At 44.9% G+C, this 24,527-nt stretch overlaps 2 protein-coding genes across 6 annotated transcripts in view; one reads left to right on the plus strand and one right to left on the minus strand.

Annotated features, from left to right (window-relative positions):
- Positions 1-18,433, plus strand: part of p3h2 (prolyl 3-hydroxylase 2) — a 44,563-nt gene extending 26,130 nt beyond the window's left edge. For 2 of the 3 annotated variants that reach the window (XM_026158504.2, XM_026158507.2), the window contains exons 2-15: positions 7,177-7,329; positions 7,796-7,985; positions 9,952-10,083; positions 11,171-11,298; positions 13,385-13,474; positions 13,816-13,856; positions 14,200-14,291; positions 14,395-14,522; positions 14,611-14,706; positions 14,847-14,997; positions 15,992-16,109; positions 16,196-16,271; positions 16,797-16,937; positions 17,436-18,433. In XM_026158504.2, the coding sequence (XP_026014289.2) occupies positions 7,177-7,329; positions 7,796-7,985; positions 9,952-10,083; positions 11,171-11,298; positions 13,385-13,474; positions 13,816-13,856; positions 14,200-14,291; positions 14,395-14,522; positions 14,611-14,706; positions 14,847-14,997; positions 15,992-16,109; positions 16,196-16,271; positions 16,797-16,937; positions 17,436-17,528 (1,629 nt within the window). In that variant the 3' untranslated portion in view covers positions 17,529-18,433. The remainder of the gene's footprint in view (positions 1-7,176; positions 7,330-7,795; positions 7,986-9,951; positions 10,084-11,170; positions 11,299-13,384; positions 13,475-13,815; positions 13,857-14,199; positions 14,292-14,394; positions 14,523-14,610; positions 14,707-14,846; positions 14,998-15,991; positions 16,110-16,195; positions 16,272-16,796; positions 16,938-17,435) is intronic. The other variant, XM_026158505.2, reaches the window with a different exon arrangement.
- Positions 18,434-19,497: 1,064 nt separating this feature from the next.
- ccdc181 (coiled-coil domain containing 181) lies at positions 19,498-23,688 on the minus strand. 3 transcript variants are annotated; one of them, XM_026160771.2, is made up of 6 exons: positions 23,548-23,688; positions 22,049-22,164; positions 20,670-21,683; positions 20,439-20,585; positions 20,110-20,270; positions 19,498-19,806 (listed from the first exon to the last, which is right to left on the minus strand). In XM_026160771.2, the coding sequence occupies exons 2-6, from the start codon at positions 22,151-22,153 to the stop codon at positions 19,635-19,637; spliced, it is 1,599 nt and encodes a 532-aa protein (XP_026016556.1). In that variant the 5' UTR covers positions 22,154-22,164; positions 23,548-23,688; the 3' UTR covers positions 19,498-19,634. The 3 variants fall into 3 exon arrangements, with proteins under 3 accessions (XP_026016556.1, XP_026016555.1, XP_026016557.1); XM_026160770.2 differs by having other exon boundaries at positions 20,418-20,585; XM_026160772.2 differs by lacking the exon at positions 23,548-23,688 and having other exon boundaries at positions 20,418-20,585; positions 21,942-22,070.
- Positions 23,689-24,527: the final 839 nt, after the last annotated feature.

Here is a 24,527-nt window from a genome sequence, read left to right on the forward strand (position 1 = left end):
ATTGCGGGATAATAACCAAATAAAGACGTTGGCTAAGCTGGCCTGTTTCTCCCTGGAAGAAGAGAGCGTGTTATTGTGTTTCAGGCAGGAGGGAATGTGAGGAAGGTGTTGGGAGGAGGGGGAAGGAGAAAGACATCATGGGTGATTTTCCACCCCGTCTGCACTGCTTCAAACATTTGCACCTAATGTTTTCTTTAACGTTTCCACACAAAGTCGGTCCTGTGTTCCCTGACGCTGCCCGGGAAGCACGATCTGACGTGGGAAAGAGTGTGATGGTTGTCCAAGGATACAGTAGCTCATGTGGTGGCGTCAGCATAGCTTACAGGGAAAGTCAGGTTGTCTTGGCATTCCTGCAAGTCTTTCCTTGGATGTCGCTGAAGTTGGAGGGAATGATGCTCCCCCTGCAGCCCGGTGTCGTCAGTCGCAGCCCAGACATGCCTGCAGATTCCAGCCGCCTCAGGTCAGGTTGTCTGATCCACTTGAGCTCATACATGGACTCGTTATGTTTGGATAGCTAATGAGATTCTGGATCATGAGCGCCTGTTGTACATTATGAGTTCAGACCACTGTGGTCGCTTACGCTCACCCTCCCCTCGCTCTCTAAGGACAGCCAGCAGTTTCACAACACGTGTCTGAAGCTCGCTGCTGAACAGTGGCGTTATTATCTACTGCTGTTTTGTCTTCAGTGTACAGTCTGAGGCACTTTCAGGAAGAAACACGGGACTCCTATCTTGATGGGTGGAATGAAAGAGGCTTTTTAGCAGCGGTGAGGGTTTATTTAGGAATTCCTTTGGCGTGACCTTATTAGATCAGCACATGCTGGGCCGAGGACGGGGAGGGTCAAGGACGGGCAGAAAGAGGCCACTGTGCAGATCTGTCAGCAGGAATGGACAAATGAGAGAGGAGGAGGATGGAGCAGATCAAAGCAGACCACTTTAACCATGACATCACTCAGAGGAAAAGTTCCACTGGCCCACTTTTCTTTTTTGTCTTCTCCCACAGCGTGTGCTTCATGCGTTAGCCGTGTTTCATGTGCACCTTGAGCGTCTGGCTGCTTTCCTCGCTAGCATGGAAAAACTGAGCTGGAGTCCAAATAATGTGTTGGGCTTTTTGATTATATCAGTAGAGCAAAAAAAGTCAAGCCTTGGTGTAGCTGAGATGAAGGTGCGGCTCGGTCACTCCTCCTCACACAGTAAAGACATTATGTGGCCGTGTGTCCAGCTAGCTCCTACTGAAGCAATGTTTTGTCCATCAAAGCTCCAGAGATTCAAAGACTTAAGTGTGCGAGATGGAAAGGCTAATGTGTAGGTGTAACAACATTTTCCTTGCCAATTAGAGTCGCGTGAATCAAAAGCAAGCTTTGTAATATGTTTCTGTTAAAGTTTGTGTTTTTTAAAAATGGGCTTCATTCCTGTTAATGTTGGCACGTGGTCTCAAAACGGGCACTGAAAGCGTCAAACACGAGGTCTTTTCCAGACTTCCTTCCACGCTTGAATTATCAATCAAAGCGCTCGCTGGTGACCTCTGAAGCAAAGCAGAAGGAAGCATGCGCTCGCCTCATCGGAGGCGATCATCCATTTGGACACATTTTCCCACGGTGGGTTTCTCTTGCAGGCACCGGTGTCAAGTTTTCACTCAGTATAGCTGCAGCAGCTTTCACTGGCAGTAAAAAGCCTTAAGAGTCAGCAGGTGTGTGCAGGTTTCTTCACCAGGTGAGACCAATCCCAGTCCTGTCCTCGTTTATTATTGATCTGCTAGAGCCAGCCATTGCTGAGCCATTACAACCCTGGTAAGGAGACGTATTTTGAACCATGACTGACTCGTCTCCTGCCAACTATGACGGCGTTTCATATCTGCATCTGGCAGATAAACCGAGGTACTGACATTTTCATATCCTAAAGATCTGTATAGCTCTGTGTAAATAATCATTTTGTACAATACGATAATTTTTAATTCTACAACTGTTTACAACTTGCATAGTTCCCATTTCTGTATAGCTGTATATCTCAGATTCTGTAAAGTTATTTATTTCATATTCTGTATAGTTTTTCATATTTATATCCTGTTCATATCCTGTACATAGCTTGTACTCACTACAGCCTGTACATACTTATAGTTATAGAATATTCACAACATACTTCATACGTGTACATTATAACATACCATAATAGACCCATTTCTGTAATATACTCACATATCTATATTATTGCTAATATATATTGTAATATATCTATATCACTAAAGCACTTCTGGATGGATGCAAACTGCATTTCGTTGCCCTGTACCTGTGCATGTGCAATGACAATAAAGTTGAATTCTATTCTATTCTATTCTATTCTATTCTAATTCTATCAGGACAGATGCACACAAACTGCATTTCGTTGCCCTGTACCTGTGCATGTGCAAAGACAATAAAGTTGAATTCTATTCTATTCTAATTCTATCAGGACAGATGCACACAAACTGCAGTTTCACTGAGTGGCTGAAGCATACAGCAGCGACGCCTTTCAGCCTATGGCGTTATTTTTGTGCCACTATTCTGAGCGCACGTGAACAAACTTTGCAGGTGCAAGTGTTGCATTTTGAGGAGAAATTTATTTCGAGCAAAGAAAAGCTGAATTTGAGTGAACAAAATTCATTGCTGCGTACAAAAAATGTATTTCAGTATTTGCTATTATCCACACACACACACAACAGCAGCCCCTCTCGCTCAGTTTTTGCATTTGCGCTCGCTCACAATGTGTTGCTCACGCTCTCAACATTTCTGCCCGTTCGCGCTCAACTCTTTCTCTACACCGTTATATTTGTGCCACAAAACCAAACTTTTTTTACGTGCGCTCAGAATAGTGGCAGAAAAATAACGCCGTGTTCAGCCTGCATACCCTCAAGTTTCAAAGCTGTAACATTTTGGGAGGAGTTTGTTTGAAACCTTTGCAAGAAGAAGTGGAATAGGAGAGGAGTTGTGCACTATAATCTTGAAATTGTTACTATCCTGCAGCTTTTCCTGCCCCTACTTTTGACATAAACACTAAAATCTGTGTAACACTCTCAAAGCTCAAACTTCTTGGTATCTAGAAGCTTATAAAGACTGCTCATCTCTCAGCTGTTCAGAACTGTGTGCAGAGGAACTTGTAGCGCTGCCATGTGTGCACTGTGTCACATCATCACTGCGTCTTCAGCGCCAGCCCACACCTATCTGCATACTTTTGACTGGAAGGTGCAGCCCCAGAGGAGAAAAGCATGCAAATGCACATTTAACTTGGCACTAACACGTTCCCACATCAAGAGCACGTCTCTGAGTGGCAGGGCGGTCCAGCAGCTCGTACACAGGTCGCTCTTTTCAAGGCTGGACACACTGACTGGTGCTTATTCATCTCTACAGGTGCGGCTTTGAAATTCACGAGGGAGGAGAAAGTCAGCACAGTTTACATCTTGTACATCATAAGATTTGCTTTCTGTGGCAGAAACTGAGTTTTAAATGCACAGGAAAAATATTCCTGCTGTGTTGTTTTGGAGAGAGTGAAAGCTGAACTCTGTTCACTGTGACTGACAGTGCAGTTTTCTAACAATCAAATGAATACGTGTAATATGGCTAACTCATTTAAAATCCGTCAGTTTTCACAGTTGCAATCGTTTGTTTGACAGGAAAAGAAACTACCATCAGAAAGTCTGCCTGTAACATTTGCCTGTAATGTCTCTGGTTTAAGATAAGATAACCTTTATTAGTCCCACGTGTGGGAAATGTGTTGTTTCATGCACGAGTGAGGACGACACTGCAATTCAATTCAGCTTTATTTATACAGCCCCAAATCACAACAGTCACCTCAATGTGCTTTATACTGTAAGGTCGACCCTACAATAATACATACAGGGAAAATCCCAACAATCATATGACCCCCTGTGAGCAAGCACTGTGGCGACAGTGGGAAGGAAAAACTGCCTTTTAACAGGAAGAAACCTCCGTCAGAACCAGGCTCCGGGAGGGGCGGGGCCATCTGCTGCAGTCAGGTGCTTGATTTGCACGGTCAGCAAAAAATGAATTGTTTCAGCATTTAGTCTGAGTGTAGTCAGAAGTGATACCAACGATGCAATATTTGCACCACATGCAGAAATATTGCTGCTAATAAAACATCAGTTGGCTTTACCTACACATGACTGTCTTTATGCCGAACGTTCGGCCGAATAGCGTGATGGAAATCCCACAGCCGTGATTGATTCGGGCTCCGTCATGCTGAGGGAGTGTTTGATATATGAACATGTGTTTTCAATGCAGAAGCTTCCAGCTTGGACTCACTTGGGGGTTTCGCAGTTTGAGTCAGTACACCGACTCTCAGAAATACTTTGTTTTATCTCTCCATAAAATGGTAGCGAGCATCTCAGACTGATGACCTCCGGCACTATTAAACTTTGCTATTTGCTAATGAACAGTATATTTAGTCCTGAGTGTGCAGGGGTCCTCGCACTGTGTGCTGTGTCTGATTGGCTGGAATGATTCCTGCCTTGGTAAAGCAGGCCCTGAGCCCTGAGCCATGTCGTCCCTGTGAATGTATGTTAGCAGCTGGGGAGAGAATAGGTGGCTGTACTGTGTACCAAGCTGCTGTGACCTGCTGGTACTGTGCACAAAGCAGATGATCAGAGCTGACAACAGTGTCTTAAAGGAGAATGTTGTATCTCGAACGCAGCAGCGTGTGCTGTGCCATCAGCTCCTCCCTCTGGTCCACTTCAGACCGTGCACTCCAGCGAAGGTTGCATTACTCGTCATCGTGCATGTATGTGCACGTCGTGGTTGTGTAAATTTGATGTTTCCGTTTCTTCCTGTGTGGTTTTCAAAAGCTTTCAAACGTTTTATGTTACGCTGAGTTAAAATGTGGAGTTCCCAGTGTTTGCAGCAGGAGTGGGCTGGTAGCCAAACTCGTGCCACAAAGATCATCCATGCTTTTTTAAAATAAGAAGCTGATCTTGATCTTCAGAACACACGTTCTCATCTACTTATCAACCATCTGATCTTATTCCTTATCTTAAACCTCTGAACTTCATCAGGAACGTGTCGAAGACACCTCGGTCTTATCGTAGTTGTGTTCGTGTCTTCAGTCCAGGAATGCTGCTTCACTCTCAGGACTAACCCAGCATGTCCAGCTGGCCGTCAGACAGACGGGGAGGGATTCTTCAAAAAGAAATTCATTATTTGTGGCTCTGCTTCTTCCATCAGAGCAGGCCACTGCAGCTTTCATGATGTACACTTCTTGGAAGATTTTATCCCCCACAGAAAACACAAAGACGTCTCTGTTTGTCTATCTTCAGCATGTGAGTTTGTGCATTAAGGTCCCTGCAGGAAAGGATATCCGTGCATACATGTGGACTTTCCCGAACTTTATCTAATAAAGAACAAAGGAGCACAAAGCGAGACCTTTACTGTAACAAATGCCTTTTTACTGGCAAACATGAATCGGTGCCTGGTGGTCAAATGAGGGGTTGGCGTGTGTGGAGTTCTGTTTTTGTCAGTCCGACATACTGGGGTCTGCTTTAAATTTGCACCTGTTGGCGACATGATGGATTGAGACAATTAGCGTCAGATGGCTCTGCTGCTGAGCAGCCTTCCAGGGGATACGCAGCCGACATCGTCTCCAACCTTGTCAACTTTCACCTTTCTGTGTTTTGTTCTCTTGTAATCGTTCTGCTCTCTACTCGGCTGCTTCTGCCTACAGTTCGGTCACTGTCGAGCACTTCATTTGAATTTCGAAGCTCTTTATCGCTCAGTTTTGGCTTTGTTGGTAGCGTGTTTATAGCCATCCAACAGAACGGCAGATTAAAACCTGCAGGCACTTATCATGTTTGAGTTCAAACAGAGTGACATCCAGTGAACCAGATCCAATGCAGGCTGGTGTTTAGAGCCCTTTTGTTTGTTGACTGTATACAGAGTTGGCTGCAGAGAGAAATGTGTCCGTGTTGAGGCTTGAACGCGATGACTATCTAATCTGAAAGGCACCAGGCGCGTCCTGATAGCCGACTTTTACAAACCGTGTGGGTCGTTTTAGAGATGAAAAGGGCAAACGTTGGAATTCAAATTGCTCAAGATGCCCTTAATCTTCCCCCTGATCCGTTTGTTTGGTTTGTTGCTGTTCGGTTGAGGCCGGAGCCAGCAGCGGTGTTTTGTAAAGGTTACATCTAAAAAAAGCAGCTTAATATATGCTGAGCCCAGCGTGGCTTCAACCAGCCCCACCGTCGCAGAGGGATGGACTTGGTTTGTAACAGTAACCAAGTGCTGCCTTAGTACTGAGCGGCCCAAAGTGTTCAATCCCCCACATCATTACACCAGCAGGAGTTATTGATACAGGGATCCAGGTTTTCACATCGTTTACATCAAATCCTCAGCCCACCGAGAGCCAGCAGACCGGCAGCGAGTTTCCTCTCTTCTCCAATCTGGTACCGAGTTTCCTGTTGTTGGCTCAGCACTCGGTGGGCTCTGTGGCTGCTTCAGGATTCAGTGTGGTGTGTGTTCACAGATGCTCTTCTATATTCGTTGGTTGATTCCTTCCTATCAGCTTGATTGTTGTTTGGTCAGCAGCTTCTGAAATACTCTTATTAGCCTGTCGGGCAATAAAGTCTCTCTCTTTCCTATTTTGTGCTTGCTTTGAACTTCAGCGGGCGATGGAGAACTAGAGGTAAAAAGCATCAGTGGTCACGCCCAAATGTTCGTCTCGTTGAATGTCTAAACCTCTCGTTGTTTGGCTTTATGGGCAGCAGTTGTTCAGGTGCAGCGTTGCTGCTTCAGCTCCTGCACATGCTGAGCGTGTGCTTGCCCCCCCGTGTTGCTGCTTTATGGCAGACGAGCACCTTGGATGCATTTGAGTTTGAGTGAGGAAGAAACACTGTACAAATGATTATTTTATGAGTTCAAAAATCGATGCCAAACATTTTAGGAAAGTAATCTGTTTCTTCGGGCAGATGCTTCAGAAGAACGGCTGCAGATTCTTTCCAGGTATAGCACGTCAGCTTATGGATAACAGAGAGCTGTCCATCTGTTTAATGCTGCAAACATGAAGATAAATTTATTGTCTGAATTCTACTGTAGTTTGCTCCAAAAATGCCCGTCACAAACTTTAAGTTCTTAATTCTGCTGACACGACTATTTCAATAACCCCTTTTTCTTTCTGTCTATGCTCTTTTTATTTCCAGTTGCAGCGGCCCGACAAGGCTGCAGAGGCGGCTCACACCTACTTCCAGGCCAATCCAGAGCATGTGGAGATGGGCCGGGACCTGGAGCAGTACAAAAACCTGCAGGGCGTCGAGGAAACTCACTTTGTGGACCGAGAAGCCCGGCCTCACCAGGCAAGACACAAAACCTTAATCTGTCAGACATTTCAGTTTATTTGGGTTTCATGTCCTGATGCATCTTCATAAACCACGTGTACTGAATTTAATACAAAAAGCATTTCTGCCCGAGGTTTCACTTTTCCTACTTTGCTTCTTTCCAAAAGTTGGAAACCATGGGAAGCGGCGCTTCCTGTTTGAAGGGGCTTTGTGTTAATGGTGCTTGCAGTTTAATGACTGGAAACATCTCAGTGGCAGCTGTGGTGAAGCTGCCTCTGAGTGTCTCACTGAGTGAAACTTGTGCTTCAGTTCAAAGTTTTAACTGTGGATGAGTCCCAAGTGTTTCTGCTGAAGCATGTGCTGCCCCGCCCTTCCTCAGCGGCAGAACGTGACGTTCACCAGCTGTCATCATTATGGGAATCATATTGCTCTGCGACTATATGGCTGAAATCGTTTTTGTCTTGGTTATCGCCTCCTGTCGCAGCGCTCCTTCACAGCGGCAGTGCAGTTGTACGATAAAGGCGACTACGAAGGAGCGGCTGCTCTCTTTGAGGAGGCGTTGGTGGAATACTACAAGGCAGACGTGGACTGTCGGGCGCTGTGCCAAGGCCCGCAGAAGTTTGAGGGCCAAGATCACCTCCGATACCGCTACAGCCTCCATGAAGTCGTATCAGGTAAGAAATCAGGCGCTCTGTCGAGGAGGCGTCTGGGTTCCAGTCTGCCCTTTGACCTTTGCTTTGCTCTCCCGCTTTTCACTGCAGTAAGCAAACAAAAGAAAGCAGTTGAGATCCAGAACCGAGGTCACGTCTTCTCTCACGTGTCTCTCAAAGTCAAAAGCTATGGCACGTCTGTCTGCACCAGTCAGAGTCGAGTTTGAGCTGCATGTTTAAGAGTCCCAATAAATCCCAGTTTAGTTGAGTCTGTTCAGAATTATTAGCAGAGCTGTGCGGTTAGCTCTGGGAGGCAGTCGACATGCTTCATAACCATGTTTGGCAGAAACGGCCTGAACCCAGGCCAGCTCTCTCTCCCGTCACCTCATTCCACTGCTGCGATCGTTGTTCTTGGCGTCTTTGCTTAAAGGAGCATTAGTTACTACATGCCTGGGCTCATTAACTAAAATTGTAGTGACATCCATGCAATTATTGGATGTGTTTTGGTTTTTATTCATTCAGAATATGAAGGTTTCTGTAGCTGAGACTCGAGGTGTGACAGATAAAAGGAAACGTGTTGTGAAGCTGACTTTTAGGAGCTTTTATTCTTGTACCTGAACACACCACGAGATAAGCTTTTTTAAACGGTTCAGTGTTTTTCCCGTCGACAGTTTTGGGGGATTTTAAGCACAAAAATGAAAGTTAGTGTAATTTACACAACTTTATCTCCCTAATGGCGTCTCTCAGTTCAACTCCAAAGGTCACTGGCAGCCTGGCGTCCATCACACTGACAGCTGGCGAAAGGTTAACCGCATAGCTTCATCACAAAATATTGTTCAAACGTTTTTAATGAGCTGGATAAATAACAGGCATTTATCTCATGCTTCACATACTGCTGTCAGTTTGTGTTGTTTCTGTAGACCTTAATGATCTTGTTGAACCAGATCACAGTTATAATTTTAGTATTATTATATTACACTGTGACTGGGCAGGGTGTTATTATCATTATTATTATTGTAAGAGTTTTTGAGTTTGAGCAGTAGCTGCAGGTTAGTCGTATCCAGGATGCATAAACGCTGAGAGGCTTTGTTTTACTTACAGTTGGAGGCTCATTTTCCACAGCGCTGCCACGGCACAGGCTGCGATCGTCATAATGCGCAACATGACTCGCATATACGGGAGTTTTAAAGGATTACTTTCTCCTTCACTGACCCAGAAAGTCAAATCCCTTTGCATGATTCAGATCCGACCTTTGCTCCTGCGAGAGAGTAAGGAAAGCGCTGCTGCAGCTGCTCAGACATCGCCTCAGTATACTTGCACATAAACGATGAGCACATGTCCTCATAAAGCACGCTCATCGAGCTCTGCTGGCTCTCCTCTCAGGGATCAACAGCCTTGTTTTTTGAATTTCCATTAATGTTTCATTCTACAAAGATCTGCCAAGACTGGAAACTGCGAGAACCTTTTTCATTTATTCATCAACGTTTTTATCCAGTTATTTTCCAAATTTGGACTCGGAAAGTTCTCAGATGTTCTGTGTTTTAGATTAGACTTTACTGGGACTCGTCAGTGTTTTGATGAAGTATCTGCCCTGAGATGAGCTCGGGCTCTTTTCCATTAGACCAGCTGAAAGTCTGCCTTTAATGTGCGTAAATCCCAGATCTGGTCTCATACCATCTGTATGAGTTGCAGTAACTATAACATGAAGTTTGTTATGTGTGTATGTTGGAGTGCATTTATGGCGTGTCTGTGCACTTTGAACACAGGACATCCTGTAACAGGATCCCTCCTGCGGCTTCTTTCAGGCCTATTGTCAAACATCTTTTCAGTTTCTGGAACTATGAACATATAAAGCAACAACATGAGAGTTCGTTCTCTGCACGACCCCGTGGTTACCTGCCTGGAAGAGTCACGTCCTCGTCTCACAGCAGAAGGAATTTATGCTAAACTCAAATCAAAGACCAGCTCTGAGATCTTTCGTTGTTTGCAGATCACTTCACTCAGGTGCTGCACTGCGAGCACGAGTGTGTCAGAGACCTCGCCACTCGACCCGGCCGCCTCTCACCTATGGAGAACTACCTGCCTCTGCACTACGATTACCTTCAGTTTGCCTACTTCAAAGGTAGGTTGTTCTTTAGTGTAAAAAAATGGTGACTGCACAATACTTTCAGACACTGTCTGTGTGAAGCTCAGTCTGACTGCACAATTATGAAGATGGATCCACCCATGAGTCCAACGCCCACACAAACACAGACATGTGTGTACACGAAGGCCCCACGACCACAAAGAGCTGCAGACGAGTGGATCGGCACGCCGGTCGAGTCTCACCTTGTATCACGAGCATCAACGGCGTGGCTGAACCTGATGCTGGTGCTCTGTGGTGCGCGCGAGTGTGAAAACATCTAAACGAGGGAGTGAAGAGTTCAGCACAGAAGTGTTGGCACGGCAACAACGCGTAGACGGGAAAAGATGGCGCTGAGGAGTTGTGACATCACTGATTATCGTGATGACCTGTAAACATGTGGCTCCAATAAGGAATCGTGGATCAGTGGGTCTGAGTGTGGGTGTGATAATAATGGGAATGACTCAAAAATCAGACTTAAAAAGTTTGAACTTTTGTCCGACATTGTTTTCTCGATAAAAAGTTCATGCGCGGAGCGCTCGCGCTAACATCCTGTTAAAGGTTGGAAGTTTAAGGCAGGTGCTTGTTGCCTGCGAGGCAGGAACGTCGCTGCCTGTGACCTCCTGCTGTTTCACTCCTCAGCACCAGCAGGACTCATACCGTTGCAGCTTTTTCCTAAACACGTCAGTGGCATTTTCTCAAAGCTCCACACTCTGACGCCTGGGAGGAGATAATAAACTGCAGCAGAGGTAGGAGAGCTTTGGTTAACCTTCAGCCTCTCGTCAGGAGTGCGTTTGTGCTCGCAGACGTCTCAGGAAGCGCTCGGTGACGGGCGCTGGTCTCCTTCTGTTGTAGCAACCTGAGCCTGTGTGTGCGCCGTCTCCACTACGTCAACCTTTGGCTTTGTTTGTAATGAGAGTTTTGGAACGTCAGCTGTGACACATGGGTCTCATATACTCACATACTCCAGTCCTTTCACAAAACACTCGGTACACACTTTGCACATGTGTGACATGCATGATACAGTCTACTCCTGTGGAAACTCCAAGATAAAACTCCTTCATTTGCTTTGTGTGTCTCTCTGCAGCGGGCAGGCTGGAGGAGGCGCTGCAGTGCGCCCTCACCTACCTTTTGTTCCACGAGGGAGAGGAGTTCATGAAGGAAAATGCCGATTACTACAGAGAGGAGCTGGGACATGATGCTGAGCCACGAGAGGTAAGGAGCTGATGTGTTTGGACGTGAAGACACCAGATGAATTTAGTGAATGGGCCTCTAAATTAAACTTCATAAGAAGAGCAACGTGTCGAGTGTGTTTAGTGTCTGTGCCCGGCTACGTTACTGCTCGAATATGCAGGATGTTGCATGAGAGAGCTGCGATCATTTGTTTTGGCCTCTGTTTGTTTGAGTTCGTATGTAAAGATGGAAGTTTTACCGATGAAAGTAAAAATGCAAATAAAACACCAACAAGTCATTTGAGAAGATTTCACTGAAGCGACTGGAAGGCAGGTGGCGTGGACACAAAGTTCGAGTCTCAGTGACCTCTGACCTCAAGGTCAGAGGTGATGTTTCCTGAAAATCTTGTGAATGCGATAACTGGGGAACAAGGTGACGTAGGATTTTGAAATTCATCCCATATGTGCATCACTAGGAGGCTGAGGGGTAGCACTGATCGCCGCCGGTACTTCTTAATTATCTGCAGACGTGATTCTGCTTGTTCTTTTCCCTCTTTTCAAAGACTCAAAGCTGGACGGTGTAATCAGGTTAATCGAGGCGCTCCGGGCTTTATGCGGTTTCTTTTAAGTTATGAGAACAAACTCTTTCAAACACCTTTCTGCGCTGAGAGGAATGAGGCTGAGGTAACTGGCAAGTGCGTCAAAGAAACAGTAAAGATTAAATAAAGGCTAAAGATTCCACTTGAGATGGATGTGCAGTAATGTAACAGGAGTGTTGGCGTGAGACGTCCGGGACTGGAGAGGAAAAGTGTGGATTTAAGGAAACCCGAGGAGACGAGAGGCAGCGGCCCTCCTGCTGTATGTCTTGGATGAAGCAGCTACTTGCCACTTGGCAGCTGCTGCCTCTTCAAGTTTGCTTTTCACTCGTGTACGTTTTCCATCCAGCTGGCAGCACTCGGCACATTTCACTCTATCGACATGCAATGTTTACGGCAACATAGTTTCCCCTGCCATCTTTTTTATTGTTATTCTGAGTAACTAAAGGCTAAATGTCTGCAAGCTAGTGAAAATGAAATCTGCAGAGGCTGACTACTGCTCATCAGCTACTTGTGCGCTGAGCGTTTGTTCTTCCTAAACTCTGATCAGCTGCTTTAAGAGGGAAATGCTGCCTCAGTCCAGCTCCAAGTAAACAGCTTTTCTCCTAAAGCCTGTTATTCATTAGAGACACTGTGTGTGTGTGTGTGTGTGTGTGTGTGTGTGTGTGTGTGTGTGTGTGTGTGTGTGTGTGTGTGTGTGTGTGAGTGTGTGTGTGTGTGTGTGTGTGTGTGTGTGTATTGTCTTTCCATCCCCATCCGTTTACAGAAGAGTCACTGGGCCGCAGACTCTCTTCTTCTGTGTCCTCTCCCTCTTTTGGGGAGAGTTCGTTTACAGAGTCCGGGGTCCCGTGCCACGTCCGACCGCCTCCCCGCTGATGAGTCTGGCTTCTTAGGCACTCGGGAGGAGGAAAAAATCACAGAAGTGTGTGAGACACTGTGGGAGCTTTAGATCTTATACAATCCACCTCAATGCAGAGCAGCTCTCTGTGTTACTGCAATATTATTCTTTTCTTACCCTGAGGAGGGAAAGTTTCCCTCTGAGAAAATGAGCAGAGTTCATCACAACCATTAGCCCTGGCACTGAAGCGCAGAGAGCCAAAGGAAACACGGTCTCATTCTCATTTCCTTCATACGGACAAGAGGAATACCCTGTGACTTTTAGAGCTTGGAGAAATTATGGACAGACCTCTGAGTTATCTAGGACTCGTATTAAAATATGAATAATTTTGTCTGAAGGTGTTTTATGCACGAGAGATCAAAATAAAACCGTTATTTATTATTTATAACATAGAAATAAATCAAATGTTTAAAGTGAGACATGTTTACTGTTTGCTGCCATCTGATGCCGTTGTTGTGTCTCTGCAGTCGAGGGTTGGAAAAGTAAGTGGAACTAAAACAGAAACAATTTGCAACTAATTAGTTTGGTTGTTATCAGGTGAGTCGACAGCAGGGTTTTAACCTCAGAGAGGTTAAAACAATGCAGATGACATTTTCCTTTACTCTGTTCACCATAAATCCTTTTTTGTTCAACAGAAAGCTGCATGGTACCTGAGGAGGCACAAACAGGAACTAAAGCTCCTTCTGATTGGCAGCAAAATCATGGGTGCAGAATTCACAGAAGGGGTAAGTTATGCTATTAAACCCTGGAGCAGCCTTTGAGTGCTTAATAACAAACCGACGTTCTTTAATTTTGTTTTCCCCCAAAAATGAAGGAGATTTAGTTTGTAATTTAACGAGCAGTTGTTGGTAAGTGAGTCCGTATGTTTGTGATGCAGAGCAGATCTCCTGCAGAGTGTGTAGCAGCCTTAATGCGCCCCTGCTGCTGCTGGCTCATTCAAAGCAGGGGTAACAGGTGTCTGGCATGGCTGCTGCACGTCTATCTGCTCAGCTAACAGCGCCACCTGCTGGCCATGCCGCCACACGTAACAATACATGCACATTTACAGTTTCTCTTTTTCTTTCAGAACTACTGGAGGAGCACAGGTGGAAGAGATGACTCAAACAGGTGAAACACTGTAAACAACGTGATGTGTATTCATCCTTTTGTTTATATTATATTTGTCTGGTAATGAAAAGACTGCCTTCAGTTCACAAATCCAAAGTTTCTAGATTAAAGGCATGTGCTGGTTCGCCCTCGCCACGCTCGCTCAGCTTTATAGACGGACGTTTTTAAATCTGTGTGTCAAACCTTCAAAGGGCACGCTGGTTTGTTCCAGCTCCAGGCAGGTGGAGATGTCTACGAAGCTAAACACAGTTCCAGTATTTGTGTTGTGAGCTTTAAATTCAGAAAATGTTCGTACTGCTGTTCCTGAGTGGATATCTTCACACCAGGTTCTCTCCACATTCAGCGTTCCCTCAGGCACCGATGGCTGGATGGAGTATGTTCCCATCTCGCATAAGAAAAATGTCACCGTCACGTCTCCGCAGAGTCTCAAGGAAGGTAAAGTTTGGTGCTAACACAGCAGAATGAGGAGCTAAAAGGATGAAGACCACCACTGGCTGAGATAACAGTCTGCATTCTTCCCATGCTGTGATCTGGGCAGGGGGCCCCTTGTTGTACGAGGGCGTGCAGCTGGTGCAGAACTCGGCGGCTTTGAACGGGACCCAGCGGGTGCTGCTGGATCATGTTTTATCTGAGGAAGAGTGTGCAGAGCTCAGACAGCTGGCACATGTAAGGACAGTTTTACAGATCGTGCATTTGTTTCTGTCTCAGTGTGTGAAACTGTATTTAAAGTGGTTTTTGTATTCTTGTCCTAAAGACTGTCACGATGGCAGGAGACGGTTACAAAGGCAGGATGTCCCCTCACACTCCCAATGAGAAGTTCGAAGGAGCCAGTGTGCTTAAAACCCTGCAGGTAAACACTGGTCACTAAACAAACAAGTCTCTAATTTCCAGTCTGGTTATGAATGTTAGGACAAGCTTCATAAACTGTAAACAGGACTGTTAGGTTACCTCCACTCTGATGGCGTTTACAATTTCCCTCTCTCCTCCCAGCACGGCTTTGAGGGCAGAGTGCCAATGAGAAGTGCTCGCCTCTTCTACGAAACCAGCGAGCGGGCGAGACGAATCATCGAGTCGTATTTCGTGCTAAACTCCACGTTGCACTTCTCCTACACACACCTGGTGTGCCGGACAGCCATCAAAGGTCTTCAGCTGATGCCAAAACCAGTGTTTAGTAAAGGAAATAAAATGCTGCCTTTCACACCAATGATTTCAAATCTGGTCGTTAAGTGATGACGCGACGAATCCTACTTCCGGGCCTAAAGTAGTCTGCGTTTAATATGGCTTTTGTGTTGTTAACATGTTTAATGTTTTGTATTTTCTTCTATTTAATCTCAAAAAGCTCCTAAAACAGTCAGTGATCCCTGTTGACCTCCCTCGGCTTTTATTACCGCTAATCATTTATTTAAGCTCAGTTTTTAAAACCTTAGGATGTAACTACAGCCCAGCCCATGCAGCAGTATATGAATGACTAACCTCGTATTGTGGATGGATTATCTCAGTTGTTCTCCTGGCTGAAGTTTGGTCCTTTTACAGCATCCTGCCATGTGATTACATTTGTTCCTGACCACCGAGAACACTCACGCTAACTTTTATCGGGTGGAAAAAAAGTTAGCTTGTTTATATTATGCTAACATAGCTGTGTCGCTAGCTGTCACGTAGCACATCATTATATACCAGCTAGCCCAACTTCAGTAACCCTACAAACGTCACTGCTGTTTAGTTTTCTGTCTTCATTTATGCTGGAAGTGATAGCAGAGCTGTACGTTTGAATTTGTTTCCAAAACCCCGCAGTCAGGACATGCTATATTGTATTTAGATAGAAGCTAGCGAGCTAACTCCCTGCTAACTTCTAACTCTGTTAAATGTCATAAATTCCGTTTTCATGGATGCCTGGATGTTAAACTCGATTGTTACACCTGGTAGAGCAGAACGCTGATCATTTTATTAAAGATGAAAGACTTTAGACAGTTTTTCAACTCTCAGTAATGCCACAGTGATCGTTTGATATATGGACCTGCAGCGGAGTTTAGACCCAGACACGGCTAGTGTCAGACTGAACAACCGGATATCCAGGAAGATGGATGGTTGTTGCGTTTACCGTCACATGAAAAGCAGTGTTGTCATTTTTCCCTTAGGTCAGCAAGATCACAGGAATGACCTGAGCCATCCCATCCATGCTGACAACTGCTTGTTGGACCCTGATGCCAATGAGTGCTGGAAGGAACCTCCAGCTTACACAAACAGAGACTACAGGTACGAGGTTTATCCAGACTAAAGTGTTTGTGAGGTTTGTTTTATACTGTGAGACGTTCCTGTTTCAATGTCCTTCTTTGTTTCAGTGCACTGTTATATCTAAATGCCGACTTTGAAGGAGGGGAGTTCGTATTTACAGAAATGGATGCCAAAACCGTCACGGTGAGAAGTTTGCCCAGCAAAGATGATTTCATAGCTTTTATTTGTTTTGCTTCCAAACACGTTTACTTGTAAGTTCGTGTTAAATGTTCTTGAGCAGTAGTTCTTCAGGCTGCTTTGTCACTAGTTTTCAGAGGAATGTTTTTTTGTTTAAGCCATTTAACACATTAATCATTCAAAGACAACCTGGCAAGGAACTCATTTTAAATTGAAACCAGCCAAAGGACACATTGTTGCCCTTTTTTTTTCAGCTGAGTCTAAAATGCTAACATAGTCTGACAAGCATGAGTATTTTTGCACCAACAAGGTGTTTCACAGAGTTGATGGCTGGAAAGCTGGAATATCCCAGCATGGTGTGCAGGATCTGGACCGTTGGAAACCCAAAAACTCATGAACATAATATTTACTTTAAAATCCTAATAATGTGTGAAGTTGATGATTTTTAAGTGTCACTGTTTATCTTCAGCTTTGTGCTCACATCACAAGATCATCGTAGCCTCACATCTGTCCTTCTGTCGTCCCCTTCAGGCATCAGTGAAACCAAAGTGTGGCAGAATGGTAGGTTTCTCATCAGGAGGGGAAAATCCACACGGCGTGAAGGCCGTTACGAGTGGACAGAGGTGTGCTGTGGCTCTCTGGTTCACCCTGAACCCACTCTACAGAGAACTGGTAAAACGTAGCTTCTTTGTCTACATCTGCTGGTGGAGTGTCTAGTTACCGTCTTTGCAGAATAAACTGAGAGAAGTAACTGGTTACACTGTAACAGTGTCACATTGTTACTCAGTTGGTAGAATAAAAACTACCTTAGTTTCTAATGGAGGACGCTGTCAGAGGATTCAGTGCTGGACACTTTGTTTCGTGCACTTTGTTGTCGTTCTATCAAGAAAAGGTTCAGGTGTTCTGTCGATATGTCAGGACCTCTTAAGAGGCAGGAGTCATGTGCCAGTGATCACTGTGTACTTAATTACATGCTGCTGTATTAAAGTCTCAACAGTAGAACAACTTATTATGAAAAGTAATCCTGTGTGATACTGGTTATACGGGTAGAAATCACTGGGACCGTTTGGAAAGGAAGAATGTTTTAACCAAAAATGTACAAACACAAAAAAATCTCACCGAATTTGTGCTGTTTAATAAATGTGTTGGACAAACTGTTTCCTGCTACAGGAGCGACTGCAGGCGGACGAGGTGGTCCAGGCCCTGGACACGCAGCATGTGTTCGGTCAAGGTCTCAACATCAACCCCAAAGATGAGTTGTAGAAACGTCAGAATGGCGCCACCTTCTTTAGTCAAACACTTGTATATGTTATTTATTGAATGACCTCTGGATCAGAACATTTCTATTTTTCTACTGTTTTGGAAGTGCAAGGTCAATGTCGTTTTGTGTTATTTTGATTTTTCCTCCTGCTTCTCGTTCAACCTTGAGTTTACATTTTGGTTCTTGGGCGTTCGATCCAATCACAGCCTCCGTGTGTTTGGAGCGACACGATGTCGTCAGCTTGTATCTGTAATCTCACTCAACTGTGAAGTTTCACTGCTTTGGTCAACAGACTTAAACACCAACATTTTCACTGTATGTTCATATATTAACTTGTGTCTTCACAAATGGTACAGGCAAGTATGATATTAAGCACATTATCCCTTTTTATTAGTTTGTATTTCTATGACTGTAATATATTTTTAAATATGCGGTGCACTGTTGTTTTCTCAGTCTAAAATGAGACTCATCTGAATAATTAGTGTCTTGTTGAATATTTAAGTGAAACGGGAAACATCTTTAGTCAGTTTAGTTCATTAGTTGTAATAAATCACTGCACAACACTGCCTAAGATGCTCACTGACACGAGGACAGAGTGTGTTTGGTTTTTCATTGTGTTTGTCTTGTAATGACAGCTGCTGGCTACATTTAATATAAGAAACTTTTTTTCATAAAAGATGCCAATTATTCCTGTTTCAAGGAATACGTGTTGAATAACGGTCTTTTATTACTTTGTGTGGTTGGTCCAGAACGGTCGAGTCGTGCACTGGAGATCAGGTGGAGAAGAAAAATAAATAAGAGTAACTTGGCTTTTCTACGTGGGTTCAAAATGTTTTACTGTTTAATTCTGAAATGCTGAAGAACACATGTATGTGTACATGCCTATAAAGTAAAAATATTTCACGTGTTTTGTGTCCCTATTGTTTTGTGTGTAATTACGTATAGCAACTAACAATACTATTTATCAGAAAACGTATTTATGTAACCAAACTCTCAGAGAAAAGACAGACGATAGGAAAAAGGTCATTTTTATTCAGGATTACATCGCAGCACTTTGTCAGGAGCTCCGCCCATACTCACAACTTGTGCAAGCATTTACTCAAACCATGCCACCCCTGTATTTCCTGTTATTCAGTTATTTACAGAGGAGAGGTCACTGTGGTACTTTTACAAATGTACTCGAGCTCAAAAATGACGAACAAGAAACTCCACCAGAGCCCTGCTACAGAAACCAGGGTCAGTAAACTCTGAGCTTGTGCTTCCCGCTGATCAGAACTGATCATGATTCACCATAGCAGGGAATCCACCCATCCATCCAGCCACCCACCCATCTACCCATCCATCCATCCAAACAGCCATCCACCCACCCACCAATCCATTCATCCACCCATCCCCCCACCCACCCATCCATCCATCCACCCACTCATCCATCCAGCCACCCACCCATCTACCCATCCATCCAGCCATCCATCCATCCATCTTCCCAGCCATCCACCCACCCATCCATCCACCCACCCACCCATCCATCCATCCACTCATCCATCCAGCCACCCACCCATCTACCCATCCATCCATCCACCCACCCATCCATCCATCCACCTACCCATCCAGTGGACTGAGTCATATTTATCGTAAAAAAGAAAAGAGGTGGACAGAAAAGTGTCATTGAGATATTTAGCAGACAGCTGCCTTACTGACCACAGAGTCAGCATGTTACAAACATGTAGCCAACAGATTTTGAGTTGTTAATAAATCTACAGTGTGTGCTGATCACATCCATGATCCAAGGCTGGTTGATTCTGAAAGCACTCGTGTTAAATGCACCACTAAACTAAACCTGGGGTTTCATGTGCATGTTAATGCATTCTGCTACACACTTTGATATTAACCCTATCAATGAGGAAATGAAACAGTGTGTCGGGGGGAGTCAGAGTTTCAGTTAACCCTCTTTCTGGAACAAATAACCTGGATTTCGCTCATCTCGTGTTTAACAAACTTGGGAGTTTATACCTGCTTTCTGTAACGAGCCCGAGTCCTTAGTTTGAGTTTGTGGGGACCCTGATTAGAGGTAACATGTGGCTTTGGTCGGCGTGCCGGGTTGGTTCGGCTCAGAAGCGGTAGGCCAGCTGTTCAGTGACTCTGAACGGTTTGCTTTCACTGGCGGTGCACATCAAGTCCCTCATGCGCCGCGCACGCCGCTCCTCTAACACCAGCCTGCGGGAGTGCTCTCGGGCCGCCTGCTGCTCCGCTCGCTTCTCCGTCCGCTTTCGCTTCAGCCACCTGAGGGAGGAAAAAGGTATCTGTCAGTCAGCTGATACTTCCAGCACGCTTTCAGAATATTTGCCCTTTGTAGCCAGATGAGGGCTGCATCATTAGCCTGCTTTTTATTATTAATATTGTCTAAATGTAACTTTACTCCTGACAGGATATAAATCAACGAACCAAAATTCAACCTGTAAATCTTTAACTTCACCTTAGAGCAGAAACAAGCGGTGACAGACGTGATTGTCTCTACTCTTACGTGTGCCAGGAAGTCATCATATGAAACTTTCTGCAGGTTACAAAGTTTAAAAGCAGACGTACAGTTTGAAAGCCTCGTCGCACTCCTCACGGCTGTGTAACAGGTACCCACTGTCCTCCTCCAGCCTCTTGAACTCCACCAGCTGCCTCTCCTTGTGCTGCTGCTCCTGCTTCCTCTGAAGCCATGACCTGAAGGCCTCCTCCGGGTCCGGGTTGGAGTCTCTCTAACGGGGGACGCAGAAGCAGCGTATTACCATCCTCAGTCGGGTCACTTTTACCGGACACTTTCTTTGTATTGCATCAAAGTTTAAGACACGGAAAGTGTTGGGGGGAAAAGTGGTCCTCGTGTAGCGACTGTGTTATGAGCTTACTGTGCCCCCGTGTGGCCATACTTGACAATTCATTCTCTCGATTTCCTGGGCTCTGTGGATCCTTCTCTCCTCCTGAAGCTGCTCTTTCTTCCTAATCAGCCAGGCTTTGAAGGCCAGCTCGTTCTCCTGCCTCTTCAGCTCTTCTTCCTCACGCCTCCTCTGTTCTGCCTGAGAAACATAATAACTGTGAAGAAATGTAGCAACCATAGCCAGACCTTTTTTTGAAATGACCTAATTCGCTGCATCTCCTACCTCTCTGGCCAGCCTCTGCTTCCTCTCCTGGATCTTCTGCAGCTGCTCTTTCTGCTGTGGGGTCAGGGTGTACGTGGCCTGGCTGGGTGTCTCCGTGGCAGACTGCACCCGCCTCTTGCTGCTTTTCCTCTGACTGCCTCTCTGACTCTGGCTGGCTGAGCTAGGCCTGCTCTTTGGTTGTGCTGGAGGTCTGGGGGCCCGAAGGTGATCTATTGCCTGTGGAAACAAGAAGGAGGCAGCCCGAAGGCGAGGAGAAGAGGAGGAACTGTGGATCTTAACAGAGTTTACATTTTGCTCCTGAACACGAGGCGAGGAGCGTGAACTGTCACTGAAGTTGTTCGCTAAAGGAGGGAAAAGGGCTTGACTCTCCACCTCTTTTAGGCTGACCAGGTCAAACTTCCCGTCCTTCTCCACAAGGACTCTGCCCTCCTTCATCCCCTGGCCTCCCTCGCTGCTCTCCCCAGCCCTGCCAGAACCTCCTTCAGAACTCCTGCTTTCATTGCGAGGTGAAATCTTTAGCTCGGACAGCTTTCCCGACACTTCAGTATCTGCCGGTGCATCCTCAGCTCTTTCCTTGCTCCCATTTTTCCCCTTTACTTCATCGCTGCTGCCATCTCTCTCAAACTGCAGCGGAGGCACCACCAGGTCCACCAATGTCTCTTTAAAATGCAACCGCCTCCGTCGTGTCATATCTGGCACTTCCTGATCCTGCAGCTCCCGGTTAGCCTGCTGGATCTTCTCGAGGATGTACTTCTTCTCCTCGTCTGTTTGGTCATCCATCCCTGGAGGAGGTGGGGCTGTAGGTGATGACTTACTGGGACTGTCCCTGTCTGAGTCATACTCCAATGGTTCCATGGGAGATGGCCACCTCTCTTCATCTTCTTCCAGTTGCTCTGTTTTGTTGTCTCGCTTTGTTTCCTTGTAGTTATTCTCCTTTCCTTTCATTCCCTGTCGTTTCTCACCCTCCTCCAGTTCTTTGTCAATGTCTGCCTCTATGTCCTCATAGTCAGAGCCCTGTGGGGGATAAGACAGACGTACTTTGCATGCATTAATTAAGTCTGCATATAAATGAAGGTGCAACATCAATACTGAGCAACAGATAACAGGTATGTTTTATTTTGCTCATCAATATTACATCCAGCAGTGGAACAGTGAAAGTATGCCGCTGCATTTCAGCAGCATAGGTTTCACATCCAAACTCGGTGTGCCAGGTCTGGTAACTCAACACTGCTCGCTGTCACACTTTCACAGAGCAGGCTCAGGTATACACACCTCATTCAGCCTGCAGCAAGTAGAGCAGCATTCAGATATATACTGCATGCTAAAAAGGAAAGAAAGATTAGAAAGACGAGATGCAGGAGATGTAATGTCAGACCTACCTGGTCCCCGCTCCGGCCTTCCTCACTGATCAGCCAGTCCAGATCTTTCTCAAAGTCGTCCTCGTACTCCTCCTGAGTCTTTGTGCAAACTGTTTCGCTCATCATCTACCACCGAACTGAAAGAGGGGACGGAAGGATGTGACGTAATGCTTATAAAAGTTTTTCTCCCTGCACACACTCACACTGTAGCACCCAAAGAAAGTGAAGTCAAGCCTGAGACAGCACAGTGACGATGCGATCATGGCTGTAGACCGTGGAGATCACCTGTGCAGCCCAACCACACCTCAGGTTTAAAATCACTGATGATTATTTTCTGCTCACTGTTTTCTGTGAGAGGGTGACTTGGCTTCAAGAGAAAAGTAGCTGTTTTATATTATTCACTGAAGTCTAATAAGTACAGATCACAGTGCAGAAAACACCCTGCAGGATACATCTGGGATTACACGGTGAGCATCTTTCCTGTAGAGTAAAACGTGCATTGTTCTCAAACTTGAGGCTTAAATTTCCCTTGATTTAAATCTTAGTATCTGACCTGCTGTTTATGATGCTGCATTTGTGTGGATTGTGTTGTTATATTGTTTTTATCTGCTGGTTGTGTTCTCGGGTTTCTCTTGTAGTGTTTAATCACAGAGAGGCTGCCACCAACAGGTTGGATGATTTCTTGACTGGTGCTTAATACATGAGACAAAAAGTGCATAATCATAGTCTTCCTCATTAAATACATTATTTGTGGTGATCACACAGAAACCTGAATAAATCCAGTGTCCCTCTATAATATGTGCTGTTTATTTTATGCCGAAATATAACAGTAAAGGTCAGAAAACAAAGGAGGTACATATCAGCACAGATAACCTTATTTACCCAAGTGTAGGAACATGACATCCAGCCAATGATGGCTGATGTCCAACGACCTGGGCACCACTAACAGCTCGTTAACATTAAGTATAAAGAATAATGCAAAGATCAGCACATAGAGGCAGACCGGCGTTATTCACAGCGGGCCTGTGCTTTAAGAAAACTAACAACAGACAATCCAAAAGAAATATATTTCTGTGTTGCAGCGTTTGTGAGCACCTGTATTTGCCATGTTATGGTAAAAACTCCATCACAGCCACTTTTAAGTGGGTTCATTTATATGTTAGGTATAAATCTGTAGCAGGGCTTTGTGCCCATCTCATGTATTAGATCAAAGTTGAATAGCTGTCAAAATCTACAATTCTTTTTGGCTTTAATACCTATATAATATCCCTCACTTGCTAACATCTATAGATTTATACGCGCTTTTGATTCAGTGCATGTGTGTTTGGGTCACAGCCGCTTCCACCAGGCAGCTTAAAACACAGAAACAGAGTCGAGTCGTCTTTAGCTTTTACTTTATTTGTTTCAATCGCTTTATAGCGTATAGAGGGCAGGCTGAGAGCAGACTGGACCCAGTCGGATTACATCGATCGGTTTTAAAGCAGCAGTGTAAAATGTGACAACAGTGATGTTAAACTCACCAGCAGCAGCTCTTCCTGTTTCAGTAAAACAACAAATCGACCGTCTAACTGGCCTGCGTAGTCCCCGCCGGCCTGTGGAGCAACACCTGTGCACATAATCTGCTTCAAGCCTCTCCACGGCCCCTAAAAGGTTTAATAGACACGTCGTCATAGAGACCAGCAACACGCTTTACACATGCGCATGCGCACGCCACCTGCTAAACGCATTCACAAAAAAGAAAATCTCCATGAACACAGCGTAAACATGAGGGAAAAGCCAGGGGGTGTTAAAAGACCGTAAATATTGAATAAAGTAAAGTTATTAAATGAGTTATCTGTTCCTCCAGGCTGAGGTCGATTAAATTTAAAGCACTATAGATAAACTGGGTCCTTTTGTGCGAGTCTTTCCATTATTGCACATTTTTATGACTAAACAAAACTAAAGCGCACATTTGAGCCCGGATAGGCTGCACTTAGAAGATTGCCTCTTTATCTACGGTGAGAATAAAAAAACAAACCAATTCCAAAAATGTCAGGACGACGTGTAAAATGTAAACAAAACCAGAATACGAAGAGTTTAAACACTGATATGTTTTCTGTGTTATGTTCTGAATAAAACTTGGGTTTGTGAGATTCGCGAGTCTTTGCATTACGTTTTTATTTGCATTTTATACGTCGTGACATTTTTTTTATTTAAGTTTGGGTTTTATTAAAGAATAAAAAAGGCAGGCAAGTAAAACAAAATCAGGCAACAGATGAAAGATTAAAAAGTGTCAAGAGGGCAGAGAAAAGAGAAAATTTACAAGGAAGTCATTTATCTCCAACCACCTCTCTGATAAGAAGTATGTGTACAACACATCAGTGTAAATGGTTAGCACAGGTTAAAGTAAGTAACTCTAGACTTTCACCCCAAAGTAGTTTAAAAAACTTGGAAGTTATACTTTTGCATGCTCTCATTTGTTTATAACAAGCCTTGTGATTAAAGGGTGAACCTTTGCAAA

The sequence above is a fragment of the Astatotilapia calliptera genome, chromosome 23 (assembly GCF_964374335.1).
Source record: "Astatotilapia calliptera chromosome 23, fAstCal68.1, whole genome shotgun sequence".
NCBI lineage: Eukaryota > Metazoa > Chordata > Actinopteri > Cichliformes > Cichlidae > Astatotilapia > Astatotilapia calliptera.

Coding starts and splice junctions, on each gene's coding strand:
- ccdc181 (XM_026160770.2), bottom strand. CDS start 22,153: ATGATGAGCGAAACAGTTTGCACAAAGACTCAGGAGGAGTACGAGGAC. Junction 21,684..22,048: donor AAGGCCGGAGCGGGGACCAG/GTAGGTCTGACA, acceptor TATCCCCCACAG/GGCTCTGACTATGAGGACAT. Junction 20,271..20,417: donor TATGGCCACACGGGGGCACA/GTAAGCTCATAA, acceptor GTCCCCCGTTAG/AGAGACTCCAACCCGGACCC.